At 39.6% G+C, this 17,673-nt stretch overlaps 2 protein-coding genes and 2 long non-coding RNA genes across 4 annotated transcripts in view; 2 read left to right on the top strand and 2 right to left on the bottom strand.

Annotated features, from left to right (window-relative positions):
- Window positions 1-6,569, top strand: part of LOC149115835 (uncharacterized) — an 18,021-nt gene extending 11,452 nt beyond the window's left edge. Inside the window, exon 2 of the long non-coding RNA XR_016206145.1 lies at window positions 4,576-6,569. This is a non-coding gene — a long non-coding RNA (uncharacterized LOC149115835). The remainder of the gene's footprint in view (window positions 1-4,575) is intronic.
- Window positions 553-3,533, bottom strand: LOC110041408 (uncharacterized). The gene is made up of 4 exons (XM_020746685.2): window positions 3,507-3,533; window positions 3,299-3,382; window positions 1,412-1,743; window positions 553-1,150 (listed from the first exon to the last, which is right to left on the bottom strand). Exons 2-4 carry the CDS (start codon window positions 3,372-3,374, stop codon window positions 974-976), a joined length of 585 nt encoding a protein of 194 aa, XP_020602344.1. The 5' UTR covers window positions 3,375-3,382; window positions 3,507-3,533; the 3' UTR covers window positions 553-973.
- LOC110041591 (nuclear envelope integral membrane protein 1-like) lies at window positions 6,512-17,673 on the bottom strand. Its single transcript, XM_089285247.1, has 9 exons — window positions 16,042-17,673; window positions 15,209-15,383; window positions 14,358-14,530; window positions 13,392-13,464; window positions 12,339-12,432; window positions 11,585-11,717; window positions 10,146-10,368; window positions 8,624-8,803; window positions 6,512-7,743 (listed from the first exon to the last, which is right to left on the bottom strand). The coding sequence occupies exons 1-9, from the start codon at window positions 16,163-16,165 to the stop codon at window positions 7,614-7,616; spliced, it is 1,305 nt and encodes a 434-aa protein (XP_089141373.1). The 5' UTR covers window positions 16,166-17,673; the 3' UTR covers window positions 6,512-7,613.
- On the top strand, window positions 11,227-11,698 carry LOC149115834 (uncharacterized). Its single transcript, XR_016206146.1, has 2 exons — window positions 11,227-11,363; window positions 11,447-11,698. It is a non-coding gene; the product is annotated as an uncharacterized LOC149115834 (long non-coding RNA).

Raw genomic sequence — 17,673 nt, 5'->3', positions numbered from 1 at the left:
GACTTACCTGTTATCTTTCACTGTTTCAAGTCAATCAAAAGCCGGGGATGAGTGCGTTTATTCGTGCACATTTTAGGGCGATGTTTCTTATCGTCCCGGGTAAGTTACTTTTTTGGTGTTAGTTGACAGAGATGAGAGATTTGTATTCTATCTTTCGATATTTCAGGTTAATAAAAGGCCATAATGAATGTGTCTTGCAACGCATTCATGAATCCGACCTGAATTTATGACACAGCTAAAAGAGGATGACATCAGTGTTACCCTACTCCTGGTAACACATAATCAATTGGTCAACGCATCAGTAAGGGCCTCCCAAGGGGGTAGAATGTTCCCTTGATCCTTTGAAAATCTCACGTTTTCCCTCTTGTTCCTATTAACAAATTCCATTGTTCCCTAAATGTTTTGTCAAAGTTCCCTTTAGAAGCAGAGATATCCCTTGTTCCTTTGAAATAAATGATCATGTTCTCTTGTATCCCAAAACCCCTGGGAGGCCCTCATCAGTGAAGGAGGGAAAAACGGGGAATTGTCAAATCGGACAAGGCTAGTCAAAAGTATACTAAGAGAGGTAATTTTATTAAACATTTCAAATAATTCCTTCATTCCTACAACTTTATCAGTAAATGCAATGTCTCTCACACCAAAGCCGGTTGAAGGCCAAGGGAATACAAATCAAGGGCAATTGCCAGAAACTGATGATGCACGAAGCCTCGAAACTCACGTACCTTTCCACTGAAAGCTTACAACTGTTTTTATTTCAAAAGCAAAACAACAAAAACTAAGCGAGCTGAGATTTCACTATAAATATACAACATAAAACAAACTCAAAAGCAACATCCTAAACTCTAACAGGAAAGACGACAATTTCGGAAGGGTATCACTAAATACTATTCGCTCAGCGGTGTGATAAAAACTGGTATCACTCGTCGGAACAGGAGTATAAAAATAGCTGCAGTAGTTGATGTTGTCGTTGTTCTTATTCCAAGAGGTGAGATCTCTTCTTGCGTCCGTGACAGCATTGGGGTGCACAAGCCTTGATACAAGTGTGGACGCAAACCGGTGGGCAGGGGGGCATGCCACCAGGAGGAGCCGGGGGTCCGGGCAGTCCAGGATTTCCGGGGGGACCCATAGGGCCGAGATCACCGGGTGGTCCCTGAAGAAAAAAAAAACGCAGATGTTAACACTCAAGGTTACATATTAGCATGACCCAGCAGGCTGTGAATGTAAAATGTAAGTGCGTAACTTGAAACATGAGTAGCATGGTGCTCCCAGAGTTAGGTAAATTAAGGACCAGCTGTGCAATTTGCAAAACATGATTTAGCCTCTCGCAAGTATAATTAGCTGTTGGAACTTCATCCACATCTGCCTAGTGGAGAAGGCTAAGGACTTCATAATCACTAATCATCAAACTTACTTGATGTCCGGAGGGTCCGGGAGGTCCCATGGGGCCGTCACGTCCTGGGGGTCCAGCTGGTGCACCGGGAAGTCCGGGAAGACCGGGTGGGCCGGGAAGTCCGGGAGGTCCTGGCGGTCCCTTCGGGCCGTCGGGTCCGGCGGGGCCTGCCATACCCATGGGACCATCAGGGCCAGGGGGACCGGGTGGAGGAGGTGGTGGTGGGGGTGGTGGTGGTGGAAGAGGTGGAAGAGGTGGTGGTGGTGGAGGCGCACAACATACCGCTGTACATGACGGGGCGCATGATCCGGGACATCCGGGCGGACACGGGTTAGGACTTCTTTTGAATATACCTTTCAAGTTGGCAAAAGAAAACAAATTGTCGTTAGCTTCGCAGGCTTCGCTCACAATTTGGCGTAGCGAAAGTTTTCCCTAGAGGGAAATATTCACCCTCACCAACCACAGTCAATAAACCTTCTGTTTAAAAAGTCAGAACTTTTTTTCTTATCAGTAAGTTTCTCCATCTCTTTTCGTGCTTAGATGCACATTAGAAAATGACTGTAAGATAACAAGGCCAAACGTCCTTATAAACCCGCGTTAAATTTTCGAGAGGTTAACATCTGATTTCTCCTTTCAAAACGACAGGTCAACAGGTCATAAAAATAAAGACACTTATCAACTATAAGTGAACCTGTCTCGACAAAATTTTTCTCAAATTGTCTGAGTTAATACTAGAAGGAGTGTCTGATCTTCAGAAATGACTCTAGTTTTCGAGCTTGCAATTGAAATGGTCTGTGCTTTTCTTTGGCGAGAACAGATCATAGCTATCAATAAGTGGTAGTCTAGCGGCTTTAAGGCAAGTATTTGTCATAAAATGTCACAATCCTCGTATATCTAATTTCACTTGTCATGCAACTGAGCTTCTCCTTAAAATTGAGACGCTTTTGCCAAATACAATGAAAAGTAGAAATCTACCCGCATCAGCTGATAGATGGAGCATTTCTTAATATGGCATGAATTCTTAATAACCTGAAACAGGTCTATTTTGAAATGGCGGAGGGAATAACGTAAATAAATTCTGATTTTCGAATTACAGAAATTTGCGATCAAGTGCCGATTTTTAAGATAGAGAAACTTAGCTATAGAAATTATCAGTAGTTGTTTCTGGTGTTAGAAACTGCTAAGAAATTTGGGATTTTTGAATAGTGCGTTTGCCCATACTCAGAAGCTTTAAAAACCAGATTTCAATAACACTCAAGAAGAACTAAATTTGGATTATATGACAAAATAATTATTTCCTCAGATTTGGATTATACGACCAAAACATTATTTTCTTAAGTTCTTTTTAAAATCTAAAATTCATTAAACTATACACAACTGGACGAATTACAACTTTTGTGGGTTTTAACATCCGCCTTTTGCGATAAATATTTGATTTGTCCATGGATTGTAACCGACTTGAACCACGACATTAACTAAACCTGGCAGTTATTTTCAGTTATTTGACGCCTTTCTTTCTGTCCCTCGTTGTAAACTCATAAGAAGAACAGTATTCGTCTGATTTTCTTTCGTTGTTTTACGATCAAACATTGTGCTAAAATGGCAACTGAATTTTTTGAACTGTTTTAAAAAAGAAAACTGAAAAATGACTGAAGTTCATTTTCATAGTATTAAAATGCTGTTATCCAAGTTAAATATTTTACTCCAAGTAAGTATATCCACTCAAGTCGAACAATTCTTGAGAAGGGTGCCATTCTGTTCTAAATGAATTTTGTCACCTCTTAAACAATATTTAATTTGAGAGCAGCTCACTAAACTTTCTTGCTGATCAATAAAGCTCATATTATAAAATAATATAGCACTGACATTACAATTATAAATCTCAGGATAAGGAAAATATCAACTTACTTCCTCGATGTGTCGCCTTGGCAGACACTGAGACGATGACAAATAATAGGGAACAGAAGACCAGCCTAAAATCCATGGCTAAGCCTAGGAAAAAAAAGTTAGGTAAATAAGTTTTGATATTTTGGTTGGTCAGTCGATACGACAAGTTATCTCTTGAGCCAGAACTAGAAAGGCAAACATATTCGAATATAGAAAAGTTATCCCTCACCTTTACAGTGCAAACTTTTCCGCTATATGCAGCTACTATTGTTCGCCAAGGAGTTTTATGAGAGCCGACCGGTAAATAATTTATGGCATCTCTTTTGTTCAATACGGGGACCGTGGCAGCCATTGTGTTCACGCTTGGCTTCATAGGAATCTTGCCTAGGTGCATGTTGCTTATACAAATCTACCGGTAAATAACAGCGCTATTTACTAGTGTTAAAACCCGTGTTATCCAAACTTTAAAACAAATATCTAACAGGTGTCTAACTGTTTGGAGCCAAGAGAGCCTGAATAAACTTAGTATATTTCGAACACTGCTAGCCAAGACCCGAGTACTCTTGATTGAATACGTCCATGTCCGAGACCTGACATGACATAAGAGCATTATCGACCGCTTTGGGGGCTTTGGTTTGCTTCAATATCTTAAATAAAAAGTTTATTTTTGTTTAAAGGGGCTGGTACTATGGAGATATCTGTTGGATAATAGGTTTAAAAATGATGAAATGCATAAACGATGAGTGATATTACCGGTGTTCTAGTGTGCAGTGGTCCGTGGTGCGGAATTCAAGTGGTTTATTTCAATAAAGTTTGACTTGCCTTAAAAATTACAAACGATACCAGACAGCCGCTTAAGGAAGCATAGAAAAATTACAATGAAGTCCTTAATACAGCTTTCCCTCGGTTATCGGCTGTGAATAGCTAAAAAGCGCAGTTTTTACTGATTTGCATGTTGATCTTTAATTTTGCCACTTTTGCAAGCAATGAACCAATTATTCCTTCCCAAAATATTGTTTATATTTGCTGTCATTTCCTTGACAAAATGACAGCTGGAGTTGGAAACAAAGTTACAGACACAAGTGAGATTTTAGAAGAGAGTAATGGCAGTAAAGGATAGCAGAAGACCCTTACGAGATTCCTCTCTTTCTCACTACAATCAAGGGATCAATTGATCCACAGCTCAGGGAAATCTGGCACAATCAACGTTGTTTGACTAAACACCAGTTAACAGGTGACCCGAGCAAACAATTTGACACATAGTAAGGGCTGTTTGTGTTGCTTTCATTTGAACACAGATAGTCAAGTATGTAAAGCTCCAAAACGTTCGACACCGCAACGAAAACGACAAAGTCTCACAAGAAGAGACAAGAAGCGTGTAAAATCACCTCTGTGAAAGCTGCGGCATTTCACGGCTACGTGAGCAGAAGGAATTAGGATGAAAGAAAACAACTATGCTTGGCCTGGTCCGCCTTTCAGGTTCAACAGTTCGTAAGTGAAGCGTTGGAAATCCAAACTCATGAAGTAGGAGAGTCAAGAGACCATTTCTAAACTGAAGATTTTTCCCGCGATGCGTCATTCAATGGTCGTGAGCGCCGGTCAAACACAATGGATCTGGCAGAGTGGAACGGAAATGTGTAATGGTAAGAAATCTGTGGAAAGAATTGTACAGTGAAAAATGTCTCGCGCTTGTGGACTTCTGCTTATTTTTACGCAGAGGCTTTGCGCGGTTATACACTGTCTGTCTCGGCGAGTGTGTCGCTCTGGCGACAACTGTTTAAAACTGTAGACGGTAGTTTTGCTGCTTGACGGAAAAATTTCTTGTATTGTTGAGGTGGAAACCCACTGAGACCCTCTTGTGAAGCCGAGGTTGAAAGTAAAAATTACACTTTTTTGCCCTTGGCAATATAGCTCACTGGCACAATTCTTGGACAGTTGACATTAAACGTACTCTCATTAGAATTTGTCTCTATTTTTAAGCTCATAGAGACCCTCCTTTGATAATTGGCGTAGAGAACTGTATTCAATTGTCACTGAGTGAGAGGTTCAGCTATCAACCATTTTTTGACCTTCCATTGACAGTTGACAGTAAAATAAGCGCCACTGAGTGAATAACTGACCCGTCTCTACCACCGCAGCTCGCGTCGGTCGAAACTCTCCCGATTAGCCTAATTCAGTCGGGAGTTTAAAGTTAAAGCAGGATCCAAAAAGCCCTTGCAATCAGTCGTAGCCAGACAGGGAACGTACGCTAGTTACGCTATTAATCATAAAAATTACAATTTCCTTGATTGTGATTGGTTTAAAAAACCTCCTATTTTCCACTAATTCACTCGCTAAGTTGTTATCGGACAGTTCAATAAGCCAATCACATTCAAAGTTGTAGTTTAAATCAACCAATCACATTCAAAGTCGTAGTTCAATTCAACCAAACTCATTTTCAGAGCGGCATTAAACACTTTACGCCTCCTTGGTCAGTCTTTTAATTCTTCTTTCCTCGTAAACTGTAATTTTTATGATTAATTGGTAATAAGACTTCGTGTCGTCCAATTCGGTCTGTAATCATACTGCTGATAAACAAATCGAACTCCCGCTGCGCGGTCGTCCGATTTTGTTATCACTCGTGTGATTACAGACCGAATTGGACTCCACTCAGTCCTATTACCATTACTTATTATATGTTAAGTCTGTCCACCTTTACACACAGGTACAAGAGCAAAAGCTGCTGACTTCAGAGCAAACTCGCGCACGTGTAATTCGTAGTTTACTCTCGTTCACAGAGCCTAGCCTTTTTTGTTGAGTGACCAACTCGGAAGTCCATATCGTTCCTTGTCGAAAGCGCGGGCTTTTAGATTTCGTAGAAATAGAGCCAAGACTAGTCACAAGACTCTAACAAACGTAGGGAATATTCTACTTTATAAAATTATATATGAAAAAAGAAACTGCAGCGCAAGACATTCAGCTAAAGGACTTAAAAACTATTGTTTAAAGCAATTTTATACTGTAAAATGTCGCTTATAAAACAAGAGGGCCCTTGACTGTAAGAATGGAAGGAGGAGGGGTCTTGGGCGGAGGGAGGAGGGCTCGGAAAGATTTCGGCACAAAAAAACATACAAAACCTATCTGATTACCGTTTTGTTTTGTTTTGTGTCTTAGTGTATCACTAACCGTAAATTTGCAAAGGAAACGTTCGATAAAATGCTAGTACAAAAGGTAGCAATCATAACTGGATAGCTGTAAAGTGTAAATTTAAAAGTTTATTGTTGAAGCAATAAAAAGCACAATAAAAAAAAAACATACATTGTCAAACGTGTGAACATTAATAAGCTCGAGTGAACACCTAGGCTCAGTCTCAAGCCGTGCGTGTTTCGGTGCGCGCACGACCCTCCCACCACAGCACTCACGGCTGGAGACTGAGCCTAGACTAACTAAATACATGTTTCCTTCCCCGTCCCAATCCATTGCTAAATTTAATGCTTTAAATATGGAAATATTGAAATTCTAACATGGCATGGAGAAATCACATCGAGGTCGAGAGATGGGCAGCTAATAGGTCATTTCCGAGTTACCTTGTGCCTCGGTTTCAAAACGAGTCTTCGTGCGAAACCATTCATGAAAATCAAAGTCATTTTCATATGAAAGGTTTTGCACGAGGACTCGTTTTGAAACCGAGGCACAAGGTAACTCGGAAATGGCCTATTACTCTTGTTTTAGTTCCTTAACCCACGGCGGCCATGTTAGCCTGTGTGGAGAAGTCTACTACTTCTTTTGAAGTCTGTAAGCAGGTTAGCACCATGCTAGAATTTTAGTAGTTCGAAAATTCAAATTCAAAAATTCAAATAAAAAACTAACTAAATACATACCAACTAGTCATGAATTGTCAAATTCTGCTTTAACGGACGCCGTATCAAGCGACTGGCATTCAGCGATATTCGACTGCACCGAAAACTCTCTGCCTATTGCTGTCGCAATATTTACACACTTTAACAGAAAAAGTCTAAAAAACAAACCACCAAAATGTATTTGCGTGTGTTGTTGAAGTCCAGCTTGAAGCACTTATGTTCCACATTTCAGTCTGAGGTTCGTCTTTTTGAATGCCTTGCCCATCGAAGACTGGACAAACTGACCCACCACTGTTTTAACTTCTATTCTCTTGGCGCATTTGGCGCGCATGTAGGGCGCATCCCATTCACCTTCCCATTAGGCTAAAGTTTGCCTTATGGGCGGGACCCTCACTCAACATCTCCACATGTTTCCAAATTTCACTGTAGGGCGCTGGGCACAAATCGATCTGGAGCATCGATGACTGATGTTGCTTCGTGAAATGTAAGCGATGTTACTACAGATCGTTATTTGGATCACTGTCATTTCCATCGCTATCAGAAGTCAGCCATGGCGTGGGATCGTAGTCGTAGATCTTCATTTCCTCTTCCAGAATGTGCTGTCCGCTGGCCACGAATGAAGCGAATCTGGAAATCAAGAGCAGTGTTACAAAGCAGTCGAACGCAAAAATTCAGCACCACTCACGTTTTCGTTGCGTGTAATGTTGTACGAGTTTGAAGAGTAATACGAAAGAGGCTTGAAAAACCGAGATACAGCTATCGGAAAACAAAATACGAGGTGTTCAAGCTGATGGATAACAATAACTAAATTTTCTATTGGGAATCGTCGTACAAATCGTAAGTTTTCAGTAAATGCCTTTAATACGAGAACATTTCACAGATTTCAGACTTTTAATAGCAGCAGTTTTGGCCGGGACTGTTCGTGCGCAAGACGTTTGTCCGTTGTCAGGAGCGATGTCACCTTATGTCGACTCCTGCTATGGGACTGTCTTGAGTCCATCATAGGTTTGTCTCCAGCTTCAGACAGCATCTCAAAGAGTAATGAAACGTTGAATTGTTTTGATCACTAATTCTGCTTGGTTCTACACAGGACGTTCTACAGTATATGGCATCACAAGCCGAGTCGAGTCCATGCTGGACAACGATTAATGAGTGTTTGAAATGCGTGCAAAACAACAACGTTTTATCAAGATATTCCATATTTCAGTTAACCTTAGACTGAAGTTAGAACATGTAGTTCAAGCTTTAGCACTAATAATGGGCCTTTAGGAACGTTCATGGGAATTTTGTTGCCATTTAGGGACTGTTGAGTGCTCTACAAAACTGACAGTGACACTATATACCGTTTTATCTGCTTTGAGCTTCTCTTGATTGGTTAAAACGTTTCAGTGTAAAAGCGCAAATTTAATCGCCGGAAGATGTCATCTGTAACAACGGCATTCAAGGCATGAAACTACACGTCAAGTTACGACCAGATATTTTAACGTCAAGTTTAGTGTCGCCATACCTGGAAGGATGCTTTAGCCTGCTAACCACTTGCCACGTGTTACATTCGGGACTGTTACAATATTCTCTCAGATCGTCCAAAGCTCGACTTGTTTCCTGGGATCCTTGGATAACATATTCCTCCTGTGATAGGAACTTGTGTTTTGGAGGGAAGAAGAAGTAATAGACTCTGTAGGAAACCCTGCAGGAAAAGTCAAAAATGAAAGTTACTAAAGGAGACAGGTGTCGGTGTCTTTCCAATTTACGTGTCTTTCTCAGTTTGTAAATAGCCAACTGGTTTGCCCCGGGCCAGTTGGGATTCTTAACAAAGTTATGTTCAATTTGAATTATTTGTTTCAGTTGTTTGCTAGGCGCCACTAGCCTTTGTGCTATTAACACTGCCGACGGTAAATATACTACTTTATTTTATTTATTTATTTATGTATTTATGTATTTATTTATTTATGTATTTACGTATTTATTTATTTATTTATTTATTCATTCATTCATTCTGAGTTGCCTTTTGTCTGTGCGTCAAAACGAGTCGTGCTGCTGCGTTAGATGAGAAATACGTTTCCAGATATTTTTGGCCACATCTTAAGGGTCGTTTTTTAGTGGTTTTCGTTGCAAGGATACAGATTATCTTATAAGACGGAATACATCTATATCAGGCCTGGTTTTTCGAAAGGTGGATAATGCTATCCAATGGATAAATCACTATCCAGTGGATGGCGTAGTTGGTTTTGTTATGTACTGTTATTACTTCAAGGGGCTCTGGAAGCCCTCTAAGAGAACATGTGGTTACTGATAGTGAACAACAACAATGGTGCAAAAAAAGAGTTGCGGAGTTTTAGTTTTATTGCAAGCATTCTTTAAAATTTGAGTGCTTGCCATATATATGTATACTTGTTCTCTGCACCATTGCACGCAATATTGCAAAGGCAGACATGCTGCAACTTGTTGCATGCACTGTTGCACAAGAAGTTGCACCATGTGCCCAGGCCTTAACAATATGACCATAGGCCCTCGTGGACCCGTAATTTTTTAAAAAACTCAACAACTGTTTACAGCAGTCTTGACTGTAAAACACTCTGCCATTTGAATTTGACGTAGAGAGAAAGCAATTTCCTTGCTGTACAAGCAATTAAAACCTGGAAACGGAACAGATAAAACACCAAATCTAGAATTACAGTTTTACAATTAACTGTTGTAAAGCTGCATGAGAAACCCACAAATTATCCCGTAAGGCCCCTGGTACTTAGTTGTACAACTGCTATTGGTTAAAAACCTTCCAGTGTTAATCAAGTCAAGTATACACATTATCATGACACAGGCCCTTTAATTACTTGAAATACCTTTCGGATTGATCGTGAATGAAAGATATCACGACACATACCTTTTGCTGCTCAATAAACTATTCATTTTGAGTGTCTCGTGTTAGTGTAGTCGGAATGAAACATGGATGGCTAAGATTTGGTAAGATTGCGAAGGATTTTGGAAGAGGAACTTGAAAAATAATCTTTCCATCTCGACTGCTGACTCACCAGTGTCGCGGCATCATTTTTGTAACACCCATTAGGATGCCACTGCCGCGGATAACATGCGACAAAAACACAGTGCTTATCACACCGAACGACACCACATCTGAGCGAGTGCCCATGTAGAGTAGCGTCAAGCCGACAAGCTGCAGCATCCAACGTATGAGGTCCAGTCCTCTGCCGCTCGTCACAGGGCCGTGATAGTAACACACACAGAAGCTGATGATACCTGTAAACACAACAAGCACGTTTGGATCTTTGTCACCATGTAACAAAAAAGCATTTTTTTTTCTGGCATCCATAAATGTCATAGGGAGAGTACAAATCTTGCTGATGACTATTTTTTGTTGGTTGAAAGGCTTTTTTTTTTTTTGGAACGGCTGATGTTGTTTTATAATTTTTATTATACGGCAAAATAGTTTTGTCATATAGAATGCTCGGATAGAAAACCGAGCATTCTAATTGGTTCTTTTGTGGTTGAAATTTTGCCATACGGACCGTAAGCCGTGTAGTTTTTGTTTTGTGCCATACAATAAACTACTTACTAACCTAGCTTGCTCGGGCTGCACTGGAGAATATTGGCCCTCGGTCAATTCCCAAGTACGGCCGTCGCATCCGGACAGTAAGAGGTTAATATGCAAATGTCAGTGAAGATGTCAATCATTCGAATTCTATCACCCACAGTTCACATCATGTTTGCGACTGATTCATTTTTTCAGAAGACGGTCTCTTTCCATTTTTACTTTCTGTGATTCGTGGTGTAAGTGCTCTTCATTTTGGTTCCTTTAAATCTTCTGTTAGAAAATATTTTTTGTCCAAAAACTCTTAGCTTAGTTTTTAGTTGTGCAGATCTAGATTTAGATTTTAAAAAAATTTTAACTTTTATCATATCTTTAAATTTTAGCTGTATTCTATTTCGTAATTTTTATTATCTTACAAGTGTAAATAGTTTTTAATTTTTAACTTACGATAGAGGGCCACTGGTTCGTCAGTTTTTTACTGTTATGTGTTACCCTCTGTAAATAAAGTTGTTACTTACTTACTTACATGTACTTACTTACTTCTTTCGCAGCGGTAACAATAAAAACGGAAAGACATGGACTGTGTAGCTGGCTGGATTTCGCGCGCATTTGCTCGCGAAAGCGACGACCATTCTCCTAGCATGCGAGAACGCCGCTTGGAGATTGGTGAGTAGTAAAGATTATCCCTCGTGGCCTCATTCACGTCACGCGCCCCTCCGCCGAAACTCCCGCACTTGCGCGCAAAATCCCGCCAGCTATGCAGGCCAAGAAAGACATTAATATCAGCATTTACATTTCTCCCACACTAGAACGACTAGAATAATACTTTGGTTGCCCGGTGGTTGCATGTATATTACTGGAAACAGCAATAGTGAGATAAAAAATTGGACAGGAACAAACTTATCACGTGTTGCAGTCCCTCACCTACTACAACAAGATATCCAATGACCCATTGGTTGTCGTTAACAATCAGGTCTTTCAAGTTGCCCCAAGTCCACTGAATTAGATAAGCCGCCAGACTCCAGCCTCCGATTAAAACAGCATATGCACCTCCTCTCTGAATTATGGGAAAAAGAGGTTAAAGAAAAAATTGGAGCACACATAACAGACGATGCCTGCTTGCAGAGAATATAACTCGCTTTGCGATGACATTCTCTTGCCAAATGTAGGTCATGGTATCCGGTCACTTCGCCCCATGGTCATTTCACTCCAACCAAAAGTACAGTATGTTATATATTTTTCAGAAATTGCAAACCGACTTCGGTTTCAGAATCAGGATTTATTAATAATCCTGACCTCAAATTCATTAACAATTCGTCAAGCTTGAAGAAAGGAAACTATGGCAGTGATGGTGTTTTGATATCTGATGGATATGGATGGATTAGCATGGATTTTTACGATTTTATTTCTCCGCTTTCTTCTTATGGCAAAATCTTTATTTCTTATTGGAAATATCATTACAGCTACAGTATATTTATTTTTAGTTCTAGACAGGTTGTTCAAATAAGGTAAATTGACAATATATATATCAAACTCAATAAAGATTTTGACCACATTTCCAAACACCTCGAAGTTTGTCAAAAATCCTTTGGCACCACTGATTGTATTATATTTCAGTATCTGGAAATGTGTTCAAACATGGTCTTTTGTGTTTGATATATTACTTGAAAGTTCTTACCCCAGGAATGAGTCTGTGAAGAATGTAAACAAGCATCAACAAGGACATGATGAGGCCAAGTGAGACACCAGATGAATAAAAGAACACACTATTCCTAAAAACGATAAAATCAACAAAACTGTGTAATTACTCCTATTACTGTACATATTGTAATAGCCAGCCATTTTAGTCCTGGGAATAAACCCTATTTTTTGTTGCATGAGGCAGCCCCTTGACTGGGATGCTAGTCCATTCCAGACTTCTCCCTCACCCTAGCATTTTTATGTAGCTAAATGTAATTTACGCAAAGTTAACTTGAGCCAATGCTGGTCCTGGGTGGTCATGCTCTGTGGGGGTCTCATACAGGGTTTTCAGGGTTTACATGTTTGGCTCTCCAGCTGTATAAGAACATGCAGTTTGCTTTGAGTGCCATTCGTGCTTGTAGAGTGCTTTTGTTCTCTCACCTCCCTCGCTTTTACCGATTATTGTAAGTACAATGTATTTCAACTGATTCTGTCAGAATGATGGTGCCTGGCAGTTGCTGCCTTCAGGGTTGCTATGGATACCTGAATGCTCTCCTTGAAGCTCATATTTACTTCTGCCTGGCTCCACAAACCCTAATGATTTTTTCCCAAGCTTATCTATTAGTGACAAGTTCAACAGGTCAGTGCTCCAACAATTTGCTGGTATCGATTCATACTCCTTAGCTTCAGAGTGGGCATGATGAACTGAATCCTGTGCTGTGATTGGCTATCCGAGCAGGCAATATAGCACAATCTTGCATGCTCGGAATTACCTGCTGTGTCGTGCAAAACTAGTGTTCTTGTTCCATATAATAAATCCTTTATTGACCAAACTTGTTCGGTCAAGATGGCTGGATATTGGTCTTTAGTGTATTTATGGACCTCCACCCACTCTGTCTCAGTCCATAAACAGCAAAACAAGAACTGGGCCAATATCCAACCATCTTGATCACATGCTTGGTCAATAACCCATATTAATAAAGAGAGGCAGAGGGTGATTAACTGGATAGGCCAATAACAAGTACAGGATGATGCATGTTACATGATGTACCTACTGAGTCTCTCTGCATTGTAAAATATGATCAGCCCTGCCAGGAACGTTGCTGGGAAATACCAGTCAATAACTGAATGAAAATAAATCAATACACAAATTATGCTGTCATGCATGTCACAGGCTTGTACTGACAGTAAATAGAATGAAAAAGTTACATCGTATCACTAACATCTGGTCTCTTACAATACTTTGTTCTATAATGTCATGGTAATCTGGCTAATTATTTTGCATGTTGCAAATGTGGTAATACAACACATGTATATATCACTTCATATTGTATTCTTTACAAAGAGAAACTGGAAAATAGCCCAGTTCTTGTTTACATGCCTGATTAACACACTGGAGAAAGTTGGAAATGATTTTGAAGTGCTTTTAAAAATCATTATAAGGCCTGTAGCTCAGACGTAACTCTTCAATTCAAGCAAACTTTGCCAGCAGGCTATGCTGTTTCCATTTTCTTCTAACATATTGCATACATGAACCTTGAGTTTGATTGGATGACTACAAATGTTGCTCATCCAGTTGTGTAACTCATGTAACTTGTCTTTGTTTTTGTATGATTATACAAAAACTTGACAAGTGAGAATTCAATTTAAGTACATGACTTAATAGAAAAGTAAAAATTATAATTTGAAAATGACTACATTTTATTTTGTGCTTATTTCCATGACTTCCCTCAATGCATAACCAGAGGACAACAAGTCACAATCCTAATTATAAAATAAGCCTCATCTGCGTGGGTAGTTAATGGGAATTTACAGCTACGTTGTACATGTATCATCTAAGGAAGTGCTATGTAATATTATTATTTATAAATTAAAACCAATAAATGATTGAAAATTATGTGCAACTAATGCTTACCACAGTTAGCCACAGTCAACAATATAAAAATACTGTAAAGTTGGAACAAGGTGTCAATACAATATTAACATCATTGTTTTAAACCGATATTACTCTTATCACCTTGAAATGCAGCTGTTATTCTCACATCTCGCCTTTCTTTAAGTTCAATGGCCGAGCATGATGTCCTGAATGGCGAGTGTTTAAAAACTATATGATCCATAACATCCCTGCTTGTCACAAACGACTGCAAGACAGATGCCCAATACTGGTTGGCTGGATTGAGGGCAGAACAACTGTTGAACAAAAGCAAATGATGCAATGATGTTTGAGTTTTGAATATAGCCATTTGAGTTTTGAGTCAAGCAAGCACATAAACTTACACGTTTTGGTTGCTATTGTTTCTACTGTTCTTTTCTACTCAGAGTTATGTATTTGAGAAATAAATCCTTTCCTCAAAAAATTATTCGAGTTTCTCAAAATGCGAAACTGAAAACTTGAGCATCGAACCTTGATTTTCTACTATCAAAAGCATTAACAGAAATAAAACAAAACTTTTTCAGTAAACTGCTAATCATAAGATGTCTCAAAAGCATCAAGAATCAAGTATAAAAATTGAGTTGAGACTATGAACTTACATTTGACCAGTACAGTGTCATTGTTCAGCATAACCCAGAAATTGACTTTTGACAAACTAACAATGTGATAGTCTTAAATAATTCCCTCTCCAGGAATAATGTTTTCTGCATATTTTTATTTGTCCAAATTTTCACATATGTCATCTCCGTATCACGAAAATTGCAATATATTCTTAAATATATATATATGTAGATGACAAATTTATTTGCGTTTGTATTAAAAAATAATTATAATATTTACAGGGAAGAATTTAATCTTCACATTAAGCTGACCCCCAAACCTAAAATACAGTGTAAATTACAACTTTAGATATACAGAAGATAAAATAAACCAACCTTTCAGCCTCATAAAACTGCACCTCTGTTTTGTCAAATTCAAGCACTACTTTAACACTTCCCCATATGCGAGACAGTGTGAGTTGACCACCGTATACACAAACTGCTACAGTTGAACTTACATGTCGTGGCACTTTAAAAGTTATAGCACTTGAAAGGTTTGGAACAGAGATACCTGTTGACACGAAACACTGCAACAATTATCACTGTAAAAATGATGGTGCATGAAATGAGAATGATTCTTGTACTTAAGCAAGTATTTTTGACTGGGCAGGTTTAGCAGGTTATTGGTACTTGTTTGACCAGCTAGATGTAAACTATGGCTTAAAGTTTGGGATTTGTGAAGAAATATGTTGGATACAGTCAAACCTCGATTATCCGTACCTCGATGATCCGGATTTCTCGATTATCCGGACTCTTTCTCTAGTCCCAATTTTGTCATGAATATTTATTAGTCACGATCAAGATCCGTAGCAATATTCTTTTTAAAACTATAGCATTGAAAAGTACAGTCAAAAGCGAGTTTGTTTTGCTTTTAAAGAGCAAAAGCAGCGCACGCACATGTCGTAGCTAATGAAGAACACTGGAATGAGTTCTAATTGGCTCAGAGTTGAGTGGTTCAAGATGTACAGTAGACCATATTGTTTTCCAAGCAATTTGTAAATGTGTTGTTTCACGATTAAATGTTGCTATTTTTAAACAGTTTTGTTCTTCAATAATATTCATATTTTCGATTATCCGGACCCTCGAACTTTATGACAAAATTACTTTTACAATAGCAAACTTGATGATCTCTAGTGAAAAAGAGCGATTTAGAAACTAGTCCTACTTACCCTCGCACATTAGAGCCCTTGTGACGGGTAAAATAGAATGAAATAGAAGATGAAAGAACAAACATTTTCCAACGGTACCTGCCGCCATTTTCCTTTTAGTCTCGTTAGGGTATCCGCTGACCATAAATGCTGCCGACACCCTTGTGCGGCGCGCGACATTGCGAAAGTGGCGACTAAGTCGGCGGAGTGGAGCGGAATTTTACTGAGTTTAAATAAGGGCGCGTTCCTTTGGGGTAATCTGGATCAGGATCAGTGATCCAAGATCACTCGGATCATGGTGCATCAAAGGAACCGATGAATCCCCTCTGGTCACGGATTCATCGGTTCCTTTGATGAACCATGATCCGAGTGATCTTGGATCACTGATCCTGACCCAGATCACCCCAAAGGAACGCGCCCTAAGATACATCGCATCACTATCAAGGGGGCAGCTGCCAAGAGAGATCAGTATTCTAATCATTCTTTGAAAGCCACAAAGCTCTTGGGTCAATTTGCTTTGTTTTTCGTATTTTGAAAGGTATGAAGTGCGTGCAGGTCCCAAAACGCGGTGTTACCAGTGAGAATCTAGGTAATAGAACATCGTATGGTTTTCGTACATAAACAATTGACTTGCCATCGGAATTTAATTAGCCTTATCTACTACTTAATTCGATGGCTTACCGACCTGCAGGCCATATGCATTCTGTAATGAAGCGTGATTCGTGAAATATCCAGGCCGGTCTGCTCTTGCGCAGTCTGGAGAAAGGGATAACCGGTTGTTTCGCCCAATCGTCTGATGCCAATTCGCCCGAAGAATAAGACCTATAAGTCTGTTCGCACGAACGGATAGCTCAAAGAAGGATGTTTTAAATTCTTTCTTTTAACTGAACGAGCGAAATAGACAACATTGTGGGCATTATAAAACAAATAGACTCTTTGCCTTGGGTATACGTAGGGGAGAAAAGGGAGGGGAGAAAAGATAGGGCTAAAGAGATAGGATAAGATATCAGCAGATTTATATAGCCTTTCGTCCTCACGATCATCGATTGGGATGTTAAGTTCTCCTAAAAATGATCAATATAGATTCCGGCCACCATAAAGGAATTACAACAAAAAAATTCATCATGACAAATGGGAGAATTGTTACATCGAGTAATGAACTTTTTTTTCCAAGAGGACACGGTAGTCCTGCAATCAAATTGGTTCTAAGCGCGGTCCGGATTTTCCGATCTCTGACCACGGTCAGGGTAACGCGCCCACCACCCCGGGGGGGGGGGGGGGTACTCCCAGGAAAATTTGGTGGCGGTGCACGGTCCACTTCCCAAAACCCTTACCCTTTTTATGACTGAAATCTGCGATTTTCCCTACCCTATTCATGACCTGACCAAAAATTCGATAGCCGGTTTATGACAGTTGCGTCTGACACAGTTGCCCTAAACATAAGTTCTGAAGGGCTTTTGCTTATGGTCTTATCAATAATGATGAAGAAGTAACTTCTTCTAAACAACATACCCAATTCAAGAATAGAGTACAAAAACCACACCCTATTTAAGACCAAAATCGATAGCCTATTTATGACAAAAACGGCTGAAAAACCACACCCTTTGGGGCCGCACGTACCTATATAGCACACATAAGGGAGTACCCCGCCCC

Source organism: Orbicella faveolata, unplaced genomic scaffold (assembly GCF_042242905.1).
Source record: "Orbicella faveolata isolate gen_17 unplaced genomic scaffold, um_ofav_v1 contig_13, whole genome shotgun sequence".
NCBI classification, from domain to species: Eukaryota; Metazoa; Cnidaria; class Anthozoa; order Scleractinia; family Merulinidae; genus Orbicella; species Orbicella faveolata.
This window is presented reverse-complemented; position numbering and strand designations above follow the sequence as displayed.

Coding starts and splice junctions, on each gene's coding strand:
- LOC110041408 (XM_020746685.2), bottom strand. CDS start 3,374: ATGGATTTTAGGCTGGTCTTCTGTTCCCTATTATTTGTCATCGTCTCA. Junction 1,744..3,298: donor CAAGGCGACACATCGAGGAA/GTAAGTTGATAT, acceptor CCAACTTGAAAG/GTATATTCAAAAGAAGTCCT. Junction 1,151..1,411: donor CCGGACCCTCCGGACATCAA/GTAAGTTTGATG, acceptor TTTTTTCTTCAG/GGACCACCCGGTGATCTCGG.
- LOC110041591 (XM_089285247.1), bottom strand. CDS start 16,165: ATGGTCAGCGGATACCCTAACGAGACTAAAAGGAAAATGGCGGCAGGT. Junction 13,465..14,357: donor AATAACAGCTGCATTTCAAG/GTGATAAGAGTA, acceptor ATTTTCATTCAG/TTATTGACTGGTATTTCCCA. Junction 11,718..12,338: donor TTCACAGACTCATTCCTGGG/GTAAGAACTTTC, acceptor CCCATAATTCAG/AGAGGAGGTGCATATGCTGT.